The following is a 20,581-nucleotide window of genomic DNA, read 5'->3' as shown; positions in this document are numbered from 1 at the left end:
GTGTCCCTCCTCCCCGCACCCGAAACACTTCATCAACGATGAAGTGGCGAAAATCACGTAGTCATAATCATCTACTTTAACATGGAAGCAGAGGTTGAGCTCCTCGTTCCGGTTGTTCAGTATCAAGAGATGTATGCGGTGGGACACTACGTGCTTCAGTAATGGAGACTTACATCCAGACAACAACTTCCGTATCGGGACGCTACCTTCCCGTGCCTGGACAGCTCTCTACTGAGGAACTCATCGGTGATGAACGGAGGGACATTGGACAGGACCACCTTGGTAGCGGGTTGGGACAAAGGCAGTACCTGTACAAAACAGCCGTTCACGGTGATCCCTGTCTCGACCACGGAGTTCACCTTCTCCACGCGGTCCAAAAACACGACCACGGCGCTGTTGATACGGGCCGCTGACACCACACAGCTGTGACCGACCTTCTCCCCCACAGCGAGACCGATGCTCTCTACGCTGCAGGGGAAACTCACACAAATCTTAACCCCGTGTTTACGTGTTAGTGATTTAAAATTCCCACTGGCCATGACGGCCATCGCTACACCAGCAACTAGCTGGTGAGGGGAAAGACACCCAGAGAGAGACCCAAACCACCAGAAAATAAACTACTGTGACTCTAATGTGATATGTGATTCAAAAAATATAACATTGACTACAAATAAAGAGAAAATAAGAACGAAAAACGCACTCGCTCCGACAATCAATCACGCAACAAACTCCCAGCATGCAATGAGAGAGAGAGAGAGAGAGAGAGAGAGAGAGAGAGAGAGAGAGAGAGAGAGAGAGAGAGAGAGAGAGAGAGAGAGAGATTTTGAATGGAGTGAGTCTGGGGGTGACCTCCAGTCAGATAGTTATTAAAGGCAGTTCAAGCAGTAAACTCAATCATGCCTTATATTAGGTCCCTTTAGGAACAAAACAATGGTAAATGGTTTGTATTTATATAGAGATTTTCTAGTCTCGATGACCACTGAAAGCACTTTACTGTACAGTTTTTCATTCACCCATTCACACAGGGCATCTATTAGATCTACATGAACCCCACCCACTCCACGTTAGCAGATGGGAGATTGAGATTTAGAATATATTACAAGATGGTGAATATCCCTTTGTGCTTCTGAAGGTATTCTGCACAATTTAAGTTACCAACTACCAGTAGATGTTATCAGGTGTCAGTGGCCACCAGCAGATGTCAGTGACATACCTTCATGTGTTTTGGCTTTTGAATCAATGACACGGGCTGAACTTGAGGGTACGCTGAGACTAAAGGTAATTCTGATTGGCTACTGGCTGTATTGCAGTACCAGGAAAGTCATGTGGCTTGCTCAGTAGTTCAGACATCGTTACCTCCATGCCTTTTTAAACTGAACACCTACTATCGTACTGCGTTTGAAAATAAAAATGTTTCCAGCCCTCCCCCCAAAGATGTTTTCCGCATTTTGATAGCTCGTATAAGACTGACGTCATGATTGCAGCTGAGATTAGCTGAAGATATTTCAGGCTGGTGTATCGTCAAGACTTTAATACAATGGCTCCACACCACAATTTATACTGTTTCGTATCGGGCTCTATTTATGTCAGTACCGCAAGATGTTAGCTCCATTGCACAGGATATTTTGGCTATAGTTTTGTATAATGGGAGGACGTTTAGCCATGTTTACTGTCTTTATATACTGCCACAGACAAAAAGTATTTAATTTAAGCTAAGCCAGCAATATCAAAAGCATGTCTGACCTGCTCAACAGTATTTTTTTTTTTGCATACAAATACTGATGATTTGAATCACATAAACCCTGACACTCATCACATTTAAATACACCATGCAGGGAAACTCTGTAGGGGAGACATAATGAGTTGAAGCGACTTATCCATGGTGTGAGAACATAGACATCTCTCTGTGGTAGATCAGCAGTAGTGGCAGCACTTCCAGCTCCGTCACTCACCCACAAAACCTTCACTGAGAGGAGCAGCTGTCCACCCTGGCCTGATTTTCCAATTTACAGGACGTTAAGGAGAATTTGAGATAGGAATGGTAGAAGTAGATGAAGTTGAAGAAAGGTGATTTGAAAAAGGGGTAAAAAGAGAGAGATAAAAGGCAAACTAGCATACTACCACACATCACTGAGCAGTGCTGAGCAGCCCGACTGTCTCACATCGGCTCGGGTCCATGATTTTGTCTCTCTGTTGCTGGCTAATTGAGATCACAGCTCTGATAGGGTTTGACGAAGAGCAGTGAAAGAAACTCTCTATCACTGCAAGGGGGAAATGTCCAGACTAGTAGCTTGAACACCAGCTTTTTTTCCTCTCAAAGGTCAAACCGGTGGAAGCATGTCAAACTATTGCCTAGTCAGTCTGTCAATTTTAATGAACATCATGACCTTAAACAATGAAAGCTGATCATTCAGTCTGTGCATAATTTCCAAAGGAGCCTTCATATGTGTTCGGCAGAGGGACAAAAAATAAGGCAAGCTATTCATTGTTGACGATAAATCAACTCAACACAGAAAATTTGTCTTCAAAGTTGCTCAGCCTCTCTCATCTGGCCTCTGGAGTATTGTCCCTCTGTGGATGAAAATGTATCAAATATGACAAGCCTTGTACTCATTTGCAGGTATTCAGACGTGGGTAAATTAAAGCCAACTACACAGTCAGGTTGTATATCCCTCACTGTACATTTCAACTTATCCTAAACAAAACAAGACCAGCTGCTGTTTTCTCTGCTTAATGTGGTGAGATATTGAAGTTGTGCTCACAGCATGTTACTGAATAACTTTGCTGGGAATGTTGGGAATGAGATGATTTTGATTTATTTTGGTTGCACTGATATTTGAAGTGGCAAAAGTCCAGTCCATATCTTTTTATTTTATGTTTCAACAACTATTTAGTTATGAAATTGGTTCAGTGCTCGAATAAACTCGGAATCCTCAAACTGAAGTGAATGCAGTGAGCCCCCTAGTGTCACTCGCAGAATATGTGGCGATTAGCACAGAATCTCCACTCACTGGCAGCCTATAGTCCACTAGGGTGTGACGAGCAGTGTTACTTCTGAATTAAAGCCAGTTTCGAGACATGATGTTTAAAGGAGTAACAGGCTGAAATGAAGTCATTAAATGCTGATGTCGTGGGAAGTTTTAAATTAAGTCATGCAATTTAAGTTCAATACAAATTAATATCTTTATTTAATATGCTTTAGCTGACATTTTGTCTGAGTGTAGCATCTTCGGCACATTTAACATGCATGCTGTGACAACGGGTAATATGTGTAATTCAAAGCCTGCAACCCAGGGGCGGATCCAGGGGTGGGGCCAGGGGGCGCTAGCCCTTTGCTTAATGGACCTGTCAGTAGCCTTCAAAACCTAGCAATTTACTAACATAACTAACATTAAATGTGACAATCCTTTTTAGCCTACTTGAAAGGAACAATTTTCAATTTTACTTGCACTCAAAGAATGAGTTAAATAAGCACCTTACTGAATCATGGATGTTAGATGTATCCCATCTCTGTCAATAATGATTTATAGCCACCACTGCTGCACCCACATCTATAGGACCCATTGTAGATAAACTCATCTGGTAATCACAGATTTGAGACCTTATACCAGCATAAACTAAATTTGTTTCCCCCCTCTCGTGGTGGGGCACTACCATGGGAGTATCAGGATGTTGATCCCTGTGCTAACAAAATCACACTCCCCTCAATTGAACCTCAACTAATCATCAAACAGCTTGGTATTAAACATTACACCTAGTTATAATGTTAAATCATCATTTTAAACAAAAGGCACAGACCAAACACATATTTATCTCCAAGCTCCATGCTATATGAACGGCAGCAGCACAAACAGCAGGGCTGTCAGGTGAGCTGTCCAGGTGCAGCAGACCTCTTTTAGTTGAAGAGCACCACTACATAGCAAAGGGTGAATTTGCATTATGAGGAGCTGGTTATGTGACCAATGTTGCCAGACTGAGGAGTTTTCAGCCCAGCTCATTCTCATCGGAGGGTTACGTAAAAAGGTTCAGGGCATCTTGTGACAGTCTGGGCTACTTTTTATATCACGTGGTAGTTTTTTTCCTCAGTGAAAAGTTTGGCTATAATTAAATGAATCACCCTCTTCTTGGATTAGTATAGTGAGATGGACAGGGAGAGTTCAACAAGCTCTGCATGCAGTGACTGATATAAAAGACAAAACCAAATGACATTTAAGTTTATCACAACTTGGTAATAGGGTTTGAGGCTGTGACCGGGTCACTTTGTATCAATCAAATCTGACAACGCTGCATGCTGGACAAGTAGTGGTCTTGAATGTGTCTTGTAAGCTGCCTCACAGTTGCTTCATAAACAGTGTCACTGTCCAAATACTTAATACAACTGACAGTTTTAATTGTAGATTTTTAATAGATGTGATTTTAAGAACTTTATAGCCTATACTGCCTCGCTGTCACTGTCCGCAGAGGAAATACTTTATCTCTCTGTTTAACTAATATTATCTTTTCTCTGGTGTCTGAGATAAATCCATATGAATGCAAATGAACAACTTTGCCCCAGTGGACCTCTAAATGATAACACCATATCACCAATAAACACACTGTAAATGTCTTTTTCATTGTATCCTGCAGGGAACTTTGCTATAGTCCAAGCCAGTTCTCTGCTCTGTCACTTAGGCACATTTTAACACATGATAAAGAAAAATAGCATTCTCCTCACTCTTTTTGTCCCTTATTAACATGCTGATTGCAATTGTAATGATGTTTGGTAGGAAGAAATGTTCATAATGAGGATAACTGCCTGAAATTAGTGTCACAGAAAATGACAGTGATTATGAAGTATTAGGCAACAGTCAGACAAGTGCTGGGAAGATTTTTGTGTTGCACTAAATTTTGTTAAAGGTGATCTTCAAAAATTTTACAACCAATAGTCAGTTTAGGCTACTATGAGAGAACATCACATTCTGTGTAAAACTAAAAGTAACTCTTGAGGAGGCCATCAATTCTACAACACAAAATATGATGATGTTGATCTGGTTTCACATTTCCTAACCCTATAATAAAATCATTTTGAAAATCTTTAATCATATCTGTATGTTAAATTAATGAGTTTTTTTGAGAAAAAAGGGGGGGGGGGGGGAATTATAGGTAAATTTTTTACAATCAAATCTGATCTGACTGACAAAATCCTGAGTGTAGATATAGTCAATAATGATGCAAACCCTTGTTAACATGGGAAAAAGGAATATATTTCCACATAAATCAGAGGAAGAACTTCAACACATAACATATATTGAAATCAATGAATTCTAGAAAATACATACAACCCATTTTCATATTTATTACCATATAACAAAGATAAGTTTAGTTTTTGATAATAACCAATCTCTGTTAAAACACAATTTCTAAAGAAAAAGGGAAATAACATCAGATCTGCAGCAGCAAAGCATTTTGAGAGGCCATCTTAGTTTGAGTGGATTCCCTTGCCTACATACAGGGGACCATCACAAAGAGAGAGTGAGAGGAAGTGGATATGGCTCACCTGGGGCTGACTCCATCCCGGAGTGATATCCTCTCAAATTGCATCATTTTGCTGAGCATGCTCACAGGCTTTGTGATATTTCACAGGTCAGTGCCTATAATAAGGGGCCGGCTCTCTCAGAGAGACCCACCTGATGTCTGTGACCTTTTGCAATTGGATTTGGGTATATTCCTCAAAACGTCATTGACCTGGTCTCCCCCGAACTTTTTAAAAGCACGTCTGTGGCAGCACTGAGGGGAGGACAACATGCCGCTGGCTCTCCTCAAACACTGAGTATGGGATAAAATATTGAAAAGGGAAATGAATATTAACTTTTTGTAAAAACAATTATGTTTACCATATCTGTACGTATCAACTAGACATTGTTGGCCAATTTGCCAAGTCATCTGATTTCAGCAATTACTTTGAATAAAATGTGAATTACAACTATAGAATGAGAAGCTAGAAGCAGGAAAATTTCCAGATGGAGACACGAATTATTTAAGATAACTTATCACTGATATTAATATTGTTATTAGACAATTAACACAGGGGTCACAGAAATTAAACTGGGCCCTTAAGCTATTGAATAAAACTGGGGTACTTTCAGTTTTAAATTCAGATAAGTGCCCCCTGTGACTGTTATACTATAATAAATGGTAAATGGTCTGTATTTATATTGCACTTTTCTAGTCTTGATGACCACTCAAAGCGCTTTACTGCACAGTTTATATTTATAAAAGGCTCCATTCCTCTTATATTTTTTAATTATTTCAAAGATTCGAGTGGATACATAAGGTTCAAGTGATGTATTTAATTTAAACAGTATAGTGCACTCCCTAGTTTACATATATTTATACACATTACTAGTCAGAGTCATACCCACCTACAAAGACACCTCTACACTGATGGAACCACCTTTTCTCTTAATCAGCTGGACTGTGAGGGGACCTTAAGCTAAATGCACTATTCTAGTCGAATCCACCACTCAAAGTACTCAAAACAACTTTACAGACACATCCAGTGTTTCGAATGGCGAGGCCTTTTCTATCCAACTCACATTCACACACTCCCATGGGCAATTTGGGGTTCAGTATCGTGGACACTTCAGGGACGCTTTGGAAAACAGGCTGGGATCAGACCAACGATCTCCCTGTTAATGGAAGACCCGCTCTCCCTCAACATCAATTCCTTCCTTGACACTGACACTGTGGCTCCAACGGTGTCAATTAACGTCGGCATTGGGGGGTAAATCATGTGTTTCAAAAAATCGGCATGAACTTCACTTCCTGTATGTCTAGTTGTGTTATTGTCCAATTACAGTGCTTCTCTCAGTCATTGCTTTGCATGTTAGCATCCAATACATGCACCTCACAAGGATCACAAACCATCAACACAAATCCATTAACAGACAGAAATTGTCTGAAAAGAACTCGGTCGACTGGGTAAGTCATTAGCCGCCGTCAACCTGGATCAACACAAGGCCAGTGCATTTGCAGCTATGACTGTGCCTATCATATATTTTGTGGTAATATAATAGAAATGACAGCACTGAATTATAGGCACCCCGAAATAACATCCCGTATATCACATGCAAACTAATTTCACGGGAATTACTGCCGCCTTTTTGTTTTCCCTTCTTGCCTTACCTATGAGGTTAAAAAACATAAATCAAGCTCATGGTTAATAAAGAGGTCATTTAGTCTGGTCCTTTCTCACGCTATTCAAATTCTTACCTTTTTAATTACACAGTCTCAGGCTTTTTTCTCATATCCTGAATCACAGTTCATACTCATTTTCTCTCTGTCATAACATCAATTGGTGGATTTCATCAGGAAGCTTTTAGTCTTGAGGCAAACTGGCATTTCATGAAAATGCAATTCAAGGGCTTCTCCCCTGCTTCACTAATCAACTATACGTCCCATCAGCCGTACAGCGATTAGCACGAAAACAGTTCTTAATGTTTAAGAATAAACTTAATGTGTCGCCCATCCACATCACTTTCATTACTCTTACCTTAAATCTAAACAAAAACCTGTTGTCTTAATCAATTCGGTATGAGAGCACCCAGTGGATGTTAGTCAAAATGTCCTATGTTTGTCGCCAGCAGTGGGCAGCCTGAGAGCTATGACTCCACGGCTTATCTGAGATGACACAAATATTTCCCAGGAGGACAGCAATCTGACATCAGTCCCCTGAAGCGTTGTGCTGGACCGTGGTGGCTGGTGATGTGGCTGGTGGCACGGGGGCGCCATAGCTAGGTGCACGTTTTGTTTTTTGCCCAATCCAGCTGCCAGCTGCCTGCACAAGTCAACGCTGAGGACACAGGCTCAGATCTGCAGCGCTTATGGATGGGCTGCCGCCAGCGCTAAGACGCTGCCAGGACTGTGGTTGTGTGAACAGCAGCAAGAGTGGGTTGCAGCACAGGAAGAAAGTTTAGTAAAGGTTGGAAAGGGAAGTTTATTATTAATTTCCCCTCTCCTCCCTCCTACTTAGCCCAGTAACACTTCACTTTCACATGTCTGAGCTATAGGTTCCACATGATTGACTCCGGAGCTGCTTATCAGAGAGATGAAAGGTACCAGATAAAGGCACCGCAGGGTCGTGAAGGATAGCTCCCACTCACCCTCCACGAGAGCGGCGTCGCCCCTCCTTCTCTTTGGAAATGGCAGCGAAAGGTGTATTTACCCTTGTGCTCAGCAACAGGAGGCACGCTGGCAAAAGAGCATGCGATCAAACAAAAGACATTTAGAGTGTGCTCAGACTTCTTACACTCCTGCCTGGCTTTTATCACTCCTCCTTTACCAGGTCTCCACCAGGGACACAGCTGGTGTTCGACTAAACACTTGCATTTGTGAGGCGTTCATCCCCGGCAAGCAGGGCTGACAGAAAAGGGGAGAATGATTTAAAATGTGGATTCTGCAGGGTGCATGATGAGCGTAAATCCAAAGGAGTTATGGCAGATATAAATCAAAAGTTTGTTTGTAACCTTCATATATTTTGAAACAGTCAAAACAAGTATTCAAAGAGGTCCCTGTAGTCACTGAGGAACGGATTAAAAAGGGAACTTTTATATTTTTGAGTGTGTGCCTTAGCACTTACAACTATTTATAAAGAGAGCCTTTTTTTTCTGGGTAATTTAGTGAGTTAAGAGACATTAACCTATCTCCAAATACCATGGGATGAATACGTTCAAGGAAACGATGTGTGAAAGCACAGCTGACCCCCTGTCTGAGCTCCACACCTCTAACAATCTCCCTGTAGATCTGTACTGACGGAAAGTGGGACAATGGTTGAGCTTCATCTCAGGGGAAATGTGAACTTTACTGATGGCGGTGGTTGCATTGCAGTGATAATTGTTTTTCGATTCAAACTTACACCACAAAGTTAATTTTACATTCCTATCAATCTTTTCTGAGAACATTTTATTTTTCAGATTGTTTAATGTCCTTTTCTTCCAAAACATCCAGTAAATCTACATCCATTCTTTATTTTCCCTGAAGAACATCAAAGCATGCACTGTTCCCATGTGCGTACATAACAATGAGATAATTGTGTCCATTTGTCTTGATACACAGACACCAGGGCTGCGTCCACTTAGTCACGACTCTTCTTATAACCGAGACTCTATACTTTACCACTCTTTTCTGTAGAGAGCAGTAAAGTGAGATTTCACTGCTAATAGGGATCATTTCCCTTTAACAAAGACGAGTCACACAGGAGTTTATCTATATTATCGTTTATAGTTGGCTTGCTGGCAAAAATTCTTGCTTAACAGTAAAAAGGTGAATACACTGAGTCTTTAAAACATAGAGCAGATGGATTATTTACGGTATTTAAATGTTGAAAAGATATTTGGATTAAATAAGTAAGGTCAAGCTATGCAGAGGGATGTAAAAGCTCATAATTAGTGCATTTACAAAACTAACAAACTGTGCAGTCATCTCAATTTGTCAATTTATGTTCCATTTGATACAGACATTTCATTTATCTTATCCACTCATCTAAGTATGGTAGAGGAGACAAATCAATTTTATATTCAACTGGTTAAAATATTTTCTTTTTATTTAAACTGCAATTAAATTTAACACTTTGATTTGTTTGTGTAATCAGTGAAATATTTCACTGGCTTTCTTGTTTGCTGATTTGAGAGTTTCATATATTAACAAGTAAGCCACTATTTCAGGTAACGGTTTTGTACACATTGTAAGCAGCTAGTGAATCACTTAAACTGTTAAAATTATTGATGTGGTTTTTGCTACTTTTTATTAAAAAAGTAAACATACTTTTAATCTACCACCTTTCCCAAGTGTCTTCAGAAGCGAGTGACCCCACGTCCCCCTTCCCTTGTTAAGCACGGACTTCCATCTCTTCTTGACCTCGGCATGTCACTTATTATCACTAACAACACTCTGGAGACCTTGGTGGAGCGCAGAGTCGAACCTACAGCCCCTGTGGTGGGCTGCCACTCTTCACAAAGACAGTCGGTTATAATCTAACCATAGAATGTGCTGTTTTTCAGGCCTTGTCATGGCATTAATAATGAATGGAACTCATATCTGGGTGTTCTCTGCCCGCCAGACTTGTGCAGTTAAAAGAAACACATGGGGCTTCTTCCCTCCGAAGCCAGCACTCTGGCTTAGATTTGAATCACACACTGTAGAGTAGCATCTGTGACGGGCTGAAAGAGAAGCTGCTTGTTGGATTACCTAAGATTGGACAGAGCAGAAGAGGGGGAAAAAAAGGTTTGGTGAGATGACTAAATCATGAGATGATACAGGTCAGGTCAGCAGTCGACATTGTGGTGGATGTGAGAAGTGCATTCATCCTTTGTAACCTAAAATAGTCTTTCTAGACCTCATGAAAAAGTCATCTTGTCTGGGAGGATTTTTTTTTAAAGATTTATTATTTATTTAAAGATTAATTCTGTAAGAGAAGCATTCAGGACTGGAGCGAGCAGGTACAGACAGGAAGCGAAGATATTTGCTGTCAAGGTTGAATGGAGAACGCGAGCTGTGAGTGGGATACACAGCACATGTTGTCACTGAGAGCGATCTTTGAATGTCAGCACTTCTGTCCCACTCTGGCTGTTCCTTTAAGGTATTTCCTCAACACTGCATTTGTCAGACACGGTGCTATGATGCGGTCAGGGCTATATTTGGTAAGGCCTGATGGCAACATGGGCCACTGTGAGTTTTTTTCACAATTTTTATATCACCTCCCGCTCTGCTCTTTCTGTTTTGCTTGTGGTTTTACAAGGATCACACTCCAGCATGTGGTTGTTATGTGAAATCTACTGTTCTGTGCTGCAGGTCCATCTCCGACTCTCAGGGCTTTTTATCAGCGGCAGCGTGGATCCCACTGCAGTTGGCAAACACATTTCCTGCTCTCTGTTTCTTTCACACATGGGTTGCTTTTATATTTCCCGTTCGCTGTGTGCCGCTAACACAGGCACAAACATTAACACACGCACACAGACGGATATGCACATGAACACATTTTTTCTAAATCGTCTGTAAGAAAGAAAGAAAGACTTTACAGTGCTCAGTCTTTCGAGGTTCCATTATTTTTGTCCATGCTTCACCGTACTCTGCTCTCGTGTGTGTTGCAGCGGTCACACCGCGCGCTGCCGCAGAAACACCTACACGGATACACTATCTTCCGATCGCAATGTGGCAATTCTCCAAAGTCATTTTCAATTATGCTTCAGTGAATTCTGCATTAAAGGAGAGATTTGCAGCAGTTGCCTAAGGTGAAAACATAGAAAGACGCAAGTGTGTGTGTTTGTGTGTGTGTGCGCTTGTGTGTGTACTCATGCCACCTTTCAGTATGTTGTTAGATGTATACACTTCAGTTGGTCTGCAAGTTTTTACAAGAGTGCAGCTGAGGGTAGGGTGTATATTCCGCAGGTTGTGCATTATGACTCCCCTGGCTGAGATATATCGTACCTGCTGATGGTAGCTGTGATTATCAAATACTGCAGGAAGTCTGCTGCCTCTGCTCCCCACGTTCAGATCGCATGTAATATCACCATTTTGATTCACCAGGCGCACAGCAAATATCAGAATGGGTTTTCATTGTCCTGAAGCTTTTCATTTCTGTCTCTTGACTCAAAACAATTCCATTAGCTGATGAAATCTGATATGCAGCTCTGTGTTTGGCAAGTGAGACAGCGATATCAGAGACTCCTCTGTCTGCACTTTTGTGTTTTTAATGAATTCATTTTGAAGATCACATCAGCCGGCTGGACCATATATGTAAATAAATATTAGTTTATAAAACTCGAATGATTCAGCCACTAGTGGGAAGTATTGTCCAAATCGGATAAAATTCTGGCCCGTGACTTTTTGTCCACAATTGTAGTGGTAACCATTCACAAATAGATACTTGCTCCTTTTCAGTATTAGTTTAGATGCAATGAGACAGTTTCAGGCTTAAGGTGTGTCCCCTTTGTAATTTAACCTGTAGGTTTTGGCTGGGCTAACACACCAGCACAGGCAGCTGGTGTTGAGACAGCCGGGGCTCAACCGCATGTGAGAAGCATCATGGTCTCAAGCTGTTCCAACCGCTGGCACAGGGCGTGTATGTGTGGCACAGGAAAGGATGGGAGACGTCTCTGAATGCCGACAATGTGGTGGATAAGGAGTTTAGTTCCAGCATAGATTTAAAAATGAGTGCATCTTTCATGAATGTGACTTGGAATTCAAATTCAGTCTCAATGCAATGTTCTCGTTCTAATACATTTTATATGATGTTGCTTTTTCCATTTTAGGAAGTGTAACACATCTAGAAACAGTATATATTCAGCACTAATAATATTCCTATGCTCCCATAGTGACAATTAAACAACTTAATAATAACTGAACACCCAAGACATCAATAACTCCTCGAGCTAACTCCCTAAGCCTTTTAAATGTTTCTGCTCCTTGTGATTTCATCTGTCTGATAAAAGATGCAAGAAACATTCTGAGAACCTTCTGGATGCGAAGATCGAACATTCAATAAAACCAAGGTGATATGTACACTCTGTGGGAAGACGTTATCGTTTCACAGTAGTATTACCCGCCTAAAATACCACCGCAACGCGAAGCATGCATTGGTTGAAGAGGGGCGTTCAAGTGCAATGCGCCAAACCAGCTTCACTCGCAGGACACTTTGGGCAAAAGAAGCAGTCAGCTTTACTGTCAGAGAATGTGAACAAGTTAGTTTGCCTCACCAACTGGCTAAAGAACGACTAGCTAAGAGGACCTTTAGAGGCATTAGAATGTGTCACGGTGTGGTTCCATTACATTACATGTCATTTAGCTGACGCTTTTGTCCAAAGCGACTTACAATTAGTACACTCAACATTCATGAGGGGCCATTTAGGGGTTCAATATCTTGCCAAGGACACTCCGACATGCAGATGGGAGAGAGTGGGGTTTGAACCGGCAAACTTCTTGTTGGAGAACCACCACTCTAACCACTAGGCCACACCGCCTACACCCCATGGTTGTTTTACAAGAAATATAAAAAAATTATATAAAAAAAAGAAATATAAAAACAATGGCTAAGAAGCTCAAATAATTTCGGTTTGATTTAAAAGGAAAAGAAAAAAGTTTTATTCAACCATACGATGGCTAAGAAGCCCGAATTCTGTTTAGGATGAAGATTATATTAATGTTCCATATGGAATAGCAAAGAGAACTGCTAAAGAACTGCTGAGTTGCAGAACCAAGTAGTGGTAGTAGTGGTATTGAGGTCTCAGTTTGAATATATACACCAGCTTGTAGTTCTTTTGTTTTTGGTCCCCATTACTTTTTTCTTTATTCTTGTTATTTATGTTTATGTGGGTTGGGACATTAGTAACACCTCTATTTATAATGTAGTCTATTAATTATGACCCCACTGCTCAAATCACATATATGATGGTGATAAAACAGTGTTAGCATTAAAGGAGACTTAGAGGCAGAACAGATGTGTTGAAACGTTTAAGTTAACCTTGAAGTTGCCAATAAGTGTATGAAGAAATACAGCACATTATGATATAGTACATTTTTATGAAAATTTCAATATAAACTCTAAGAAATCTAAAGGGAAGCCTTCTCTGACAAATTGAGGAACTCCTCAACTTTTAAGAAATTGTCAGCAATAGACAAATACACATGTAAGAAACAAAGTCGCTATATCGTGTATGTTGGAGATAACAGGTCTAATCAATTACGCAAAATGTCTGATGGTAAAAATATCACCATTGTTTCACTTTGTGAGCTGCCAAACCTAATTGGAATTAATATGTAATTGGTGTTGTCTTCAGAATGTTGTCATATGTGCATAGACAACACTGAACAACACTATCATGAATGGCTTTTTTTCCTCTCCATCCCTTTCCATTTATTTTTTTGCCATGCTAATATGAAATTATTGGACAAAGAAGCTTGGACTGGATCCAATGTGGCAGAGTGAACTCCACTTGCTTCAACAGTAAACCATGTGTTTATGACTGAATGCTGTCAATAGTTCTGGTTTAGTGTAATGGATTAAAGCACCTCATAATCCATTGGCTGAATAAAACAGCACAGGGGCTGCAGGAAACTAAATGCTGAGACCAACCCATGCAGAAGCTCTGTGCACACTTTCTACTGCTCAGCCTCACAGAGAGGCTGGAACCTTCATCTTCATGCGTCACTCGAAATAGCAGGGACAAACTGCGGAGAGGTCACCAGTCGCTGCAGGGCCATCACGCAGACACATACATTACAATCTAGACTGAGGGCAGTTCTGACCCAGTGAGCAGGGATCCTCACCAAGTCCACACGTCTAGACGAAGAACTAGACAACATTCAGTTAGGTTAGTCTATGATTTTAGGAACATTTAGGTTAAGTGTAAGCAGATTTTCTGTGCTCATCTGAGACTCAGTTACTACCATGCACTCACAGCATTTAAGCTCTCCAAGCAGCCGCCTGTGATTTGTCTTCTTTGTGGAGGCAGTTTTTTTTTGCAGCATGTTAAGATGACTACTCGAGGCTGGAAGGAACCAAAAAAATCATCTTTCATCTCGAAATGTGATTCTCAAGGTGATCAAAAGTAATGCAGTGCTCTGAGAAATGGGAATGACTCATTGTTGACATAGAAATGCACATTTTCCATGTATTCTGTATTTTTATTAGATAAAAAGTCAAAATGAGATTACTGGGTTGTTGTATTAAAAGGCAGAGATTTATTTTGCTTATTCTATTTTATATGAAAAGATATTTCGCTATACTGCACATTTATATAAATATATACATTGTTATTTGCTTTCAGTGTCATTGCTCCTGTCACGGGTCGTCAATCAGTCAGTGCGAGCATAAAGGTCACAAGTCCTGGCTCTGTAGGAAGGCTGATTTGAATGTGAGGTTAAGTGTAGATGTTCAATCAAAGCATTACAGGGTCTGCCCAGCTCAACACGTCTCACCATAATCTCCTTAAGATTGTTTTTTAAGATAATTCCTAATGACTGTGAAGGCCTGTTTCACATCACCAAGAATCCTGTCAAACAATTCATTGACCAGCTGTGGCGTGAAACGTATATGTTTCTCATTGTTTCTCAGTATTTTCCTCTAATTCTTTGCCCTCACAAAACTTGTATTTGCTGTGTTTTTATGTGTGGTCGACGGTTATGTAACTGAGATGTTTTTTGGAAAAAATTCGTCCCAGTTTTAACACAGACAAATAAACGCCATATGACCCACGAATGACCTCCTCAGTTTTCACTGAGAAGGTTTCAAACCAGCTGAGTTTCCTGGCTTTGGTGTGGGTGGACGACGGAACATCAGGAGCAAGCTCACACAAAGAGAACACCTCAACTCTTTAACCCAGGATCATCTTGTTCTTTCAACTCTGCACTGCTTGCACATAACTATATATTACTGAATGGGTTCAAAGCAGTGTAGTACAGAGGGAGACTTTCTATGCTCAGCAAACCATTCGCTGGGTAAATGAAGGTTAATGGGAACATTTTCGGTATGCCCAAATGTGGTCTCTCCTACTTTGTCATCAGATTCTCTGACATTTGTTCTGGTGACAGTTCTCTTTAGTTCTTTTCTTGGTCACCCAAAGTTCCCTGGATTGTAATTAGAGAGGGGGCTGGGGTCGAGGACCTGTGGCTGGAGCAGAATTGGCTTTGTCATTGCCCTAAAGTATGTCCCTTGAGCAAAAGACTGCAACAATTCAGACGATTGCAGTTAAAATGTCTGCGACGCATTCAGGTGTCAGTACATGACCCCTCAGCACTGCATTGAACGCTTTGATTCACCGGTGTTCAGAGTGTTTTTTAAGCACATCAGTCAGCGAGCGTTCAGTCTTCAGGTTTGATTTTGCCGCAGGGTCCCCTGCTCAGAAACCTTTCCCTCGCTGTCTCTCTCACTCTCCGAGAGTCCCCGTGTCTCGGTGCGACTCTCTTTCTGACGACAGACAATTGAGCTGCTGCTGCTTCAGTTCGACTCCTACAACCACCTGATGATCCTCTCATCTCCAGAGCTGCCATGAATATTGATTGGATTTTGTTGTGTCTCTTGCTGTATGTTACGTGTGATCATGCATTCACAAGCAGTTTTTGTTCAGCAGCGAGCCAGCCAACATCAGCGCTACAGTCAGAAGCTGTAGATCGGTAACCTTTTGTTTTCCTAGAACAATATTGCTTAATTTCTCTGTAATTACTGTATATGCTTCCGGGCGACGGGCTTTGTTTGTGTAAGCCTTGACAAACGAAGATGATTTGGTTGGAGTTTTCATTCCTTCCGTCTTTGAAGTGCATGGCTTTTTTCTTCCTCCCTCCCCAGAGCATGGTCAACAGTGTTGTACACCAATGGTGAATTGTTCTGTCTTACTGCCAGCCATCTGGCAAAACTTCACAAACATCCCCTGATGTAATTTCTGTCTGCCTGTTTTTCCCCCAATCATTTTATGTTCCCACATTGCAATGCACTGCACAGCACTCCCTCGCTGGCTCTCCATGAGAAAAAAGAGAAAAAAGGAAACCTCATCTCCACACCACTGGGTTAAACTAAATGGTTTTGTTTTATTTGAAGAGGAAGTAACATTTTGGAAACGTCACAAAAATGTCATTTTAAGTCGGAGTAAAGAAGCAGCCAATTGCATGTTCTATAGATTAAGTTCTTTCAACACTCCTAGAACACAGTGAGCCAAGTCCATGGTCACAGACTGACTGATAGACCGATTTAACTCCCTGAGTCGAATCTGCCTTAATCTCTTTTACAGGGGATTGGTCCTTTACAGTGACTATACTTTCATCCATTTCCAACCCTTTAATTGGTGATCATCTATTAGCCTCACTGTTTGTTGCAAACAACACTAATTGCAGTGACCCTCTGTTCCACATAACTGGTGTAAGGCACAGTTGGGTAGCAGTCTAATTTCATAATGTGAAATAGGACATTGTGCAAGCATCAGAACATGTAGCTCTATATGTCTGGTTTCAGTGTAACTACTGAATATGAAGACGTTCTGCTTTTAGAGAATGCTTCCTCGTGGCAAAATGTGGCAGAACGTTACATTTACAGTTCTATACTTTAGAACCAATTTCAATTTCAATTTTATAACACCCTAAAATACCCTTACTCCACTTTATTTAAGAAGAAATCTGGTAATTTATTATAAGCCAAAGCATTATCTGACAGATGCTTGTACTCAGATTTAGATATTGAATTAGGAAAAAATATAATGATTTTATAAAAAATGGTTAAATATCAAACCAGTTACTTTCATTAATTTTGGCTTGGTACATTAATAGGTACTAAACATTAGGTAGCTGGTGCTCCTGTCAAACTTCGATGTCTGTGCGTTGTCAGTAGTTCGAAAGAAAATCATTTTAACTCTGTCTTGGAGAAGCACAATTCTGAACCCCTCCCAGAGATTTCTGTTATTTTGTTACCTCTTCTTAATTTGTGAGCTCAACATATTGATCAAGAAAAAACAAAGCAATCAAATTGTTAAAAATGGTCAAAAATAGATAGCAGGGGGTATTGCTGTTAAACTGAATTGGAGAATATTAAAATGTTAAATGTAGCTGACAGCAATATGATGTCTCAACATGCCTTTCCCTGCACTGTCCCTTTTCTTTTTTTGCACATAGATGTTTTTTCGGACAGCTGATTAAGACATGAATGATTTTTAGACGGAATTGCAAACAGCTGTGTTTTCTATGTCTTTGCTTTGAAATATATTTAAGTGTGACTATTCTAGAAACATTTCCCATTGAAAAAACAGTCCAAAAAATCTGATGTGTCATTCTGTCACCTCGCCTTATAAATGCTTCTCATTTCCGTCTACTTATTGACCTCTTCTTGTGTAGGGTAAGAGTGTGTTTGAGGGCTAATGTTGGTCCACATCCAACAGCTGACAGCTCCCTGCTGTATGTGCAAGATATCACCACTTGTCAGTTGAGAAATCTTAGCATAGGCATTACAGTGACTGGATAGGCACACCTGGAAGAAGTGTTTGCCAATGTCATGCCAAAAAAAACACATGTTATGTGTTATTAATGAAATCTCATCTCTGGGGGCTCTAGTGTCTCACTGAGACCAACAGTTTAGAGTAACGCCCCTGCTCCTAATCAGGATCATACTCCCCTCATCTTTAATATGCAGCGGATATACAGCTTTCTGTCTCACTCATTATTGTGCTTTTTAATCATAGCAACTACTGCGTTTCTCTGAGGTCTGCAGGAATGAATTTGATTGTGTAGAATCTCTGCAATTCCTCTGAATCACTGTTCCCAAGGAACAAGGGCACACTGCGAGGTCTGACAAAAAGGAAAGAATATATGGAAATGGATATCATCTTCAGTTTCCTCATAACACCACGAAGTATGTGGCAAATCTAAATGGGAGTCATGCCACTGTCGTACATGGATGCTTCTGTCCCCATAGAGAGACATTTTTGAAAACCCAGGGCACAAGAATGCGGCTCTGACAGAAAAAAAAAATGACAGGAAAAACCAGCAGAGGCCTGTAAACGCTGTAATATTCTACTTGAAGGCGGATTTGGTAGTTACTAGTGATGATGGATTCATGTGGAGTTTCTGGGGACTGGGCTGGCTAACAGGCTCATTCCCACTGCTAAATTATTAAAGCCCAAGGGTTCATGAACATCCACATGTTTTTGCACTCGTCATATTTTCTTTCATAGTAGTCATGGGGAGAGAATTAATTATTTACAGTGCCATGTCCCCAGATATTTCCGAATGGTTCATTTTGCTGGCAGCTATAGATGATTGGTTAACCTTCTCTTGTTCTAATGCCACAGGTTTCCCTCCCACACAGAGTAACTGTGTACAGTATATACAGTCCAATACTGGCCTCTCTCTGCTTCTTTCTTTGCCGGGTGTGATATTGCCTTGTTTTTCGTCACTATAAAATATTTTTTGATATGTATAGCTCAATCCTTGGTTACTCATGAGAATGTAACAAAACTTTGAATGTGTTCTTTGAAAGGTTTTTCTACAACATTCTTTGCCTATTTTTCACTGCTTTTCTCTCCATTTGCTCCATTCAGATCCACTGACTATGGCTCCACATATGAACGAATGAACGACAAAGTCGGGTCCAAGATTGTCCTGAGTTACCTCTACGTCTGTCCAACTAACAAGAGAAAGGTGAGATGTTAGGTGAAAATGTTTGGATTTCATTCCATTTGCTTTACATTTCATGTTTCTATGTTTGTTCACCATGGTGGAAAAAAAAGGAAAACAGGCATATTTAAAAGGTGGAAAATGTTACTTTGTCGTGGAGTGTGGTTTCTAAGCAGGAGGTGGTGGTGATGTTAGACTAGAGCTTTTGCCATTGATGTGTTTCCCAGACAACAGGTTATCATACACAACCAATGCTTCTTCTTAGAGCAGACTTGACAATACATTACCGTCTACATGGACAGCTAAAGCCTGATTGTGGCAATAGTCTGAATAAGACACTGCCATGTAAAAAGCCTTTTCTGATTATCTTCTCAATAAGGTCATTCTCAGAATAAGCATAATTAAAATGTGGATTGTTCTTATATTATTTGGATAATTTAGACATGTATACACCTTGTTTGAATTAAAACATCCTATCGACGTCTTTCCAGCATTTTGCAACATTAACGTGTGTGGCAGTTGCATGTTTTTCTATTCATGTAGATTTTTCTGCAGAAGTAACTGTAAAAGCCTCAATTGAACCCCCCCACCCCCAACCCCCCTCTTATTAAAAGTTTGAATTGGTGGTTTTAGTTGTAGTGTTTGCACTTCCTAACTCAAGGTGTGCAGGCAATAAGGCAAAACTCTAGAAAATATAGCACCTGTTCACTGATTTTCCTCCCAAGAAGACTTGACATTATGACGATTATATTTACTTTCTACTTTATTACAATGGGATTGAATCCTCTGAGTTTTCCATAATAAGTATTGTAAATAATTAGGAGTCCTACCTTTATCAAGTGAGGCCTGTGTATGGACAATCTTGTTTACATGCTAAATACTACCAAACGCATCTAAATGGGATAGTTCACTGAAAAATCTAAATTCACTCATTATCTTCTCACCACTATGTCAATGGAGGGGTGGGTGAAGTGTTTGAGTCCACAGAACACTTCTGGAGTCTCAGAAGTAAACTTTGTAGCAGCCGAATACAATGCTGAAATTTACATTGGATTTATCACGTTAACTTGGAATATACAGTTAATGCCACAGGTAATCCCAATCCCCTTATATGTATTCATTTATCTTGCTTCAGTCATTATTTGAATGCAGATCTTTATTTAAAAATAAATGATTTTTATTTGTTGATACCATGAGCATGGGAGCAGGGATAAATCTAGAGCTGAGTTCTCTTTGTCCTGTCGGAAGTTTTTTTTTAGAAACCCTGTAAAGGTTTCCTTAAAACAGACCAAAATTAATAAAGAGTAAAGAAATATTTTGCTTACAACTAATCGCCAGTGTCACTGATCTGCCTGACAACTATGTCAAATGAATGAATTATACAAAACCAACACAATTAAATACTGTAGCACACATTCTAAAAGCTACAGGGACAAAAAGCCACCATATATAG

At 40.4% G+C, this 20,581-nt stretch overlaps 1 protein-coding gene across 1 annotated transcript in view; it reads left to right on the top strand.

The window, feature by feature from the left end:
• Nucleotides 1–20,581, top strand: part of sorcs3a (sortilin related VPS10 domain containing receptor 3a) — a 213,733-nt gene that overhangs the window by 98,096 nt on the left and 95,056 nt on the right. The window contains exon 3 of the mRNA XM_062388838.1: nt 19,053–19,152. Coding sequence (XP_062244822.1) covers nt 19,053–19,152 — 100 coding nt within the window. The remainder of the gene's footprint in view (nt 1–19,052; nt 19,153–20,581) is intronic.

This window comes from Platichthys flesus, chromosome 5, assembly GCF_949316205.1.
Source record: "Platichthys flesus chromosome 5, fPlaFle2.1, whole genome shotgun sequence".
Taxonomy (NCBI): domain Eukaryota; kingdom Metazoa; phylum Chordata; class Actinopteri; order Pleuronectiformes; family Pleuronectidae; genus Platichthys; species Platichthys flesus.
The sequence above is the reverse complement of the archived record's forward strand: the minus strand, read 5'-3'. Positions and strand labels throughout refer to the sequence as shown.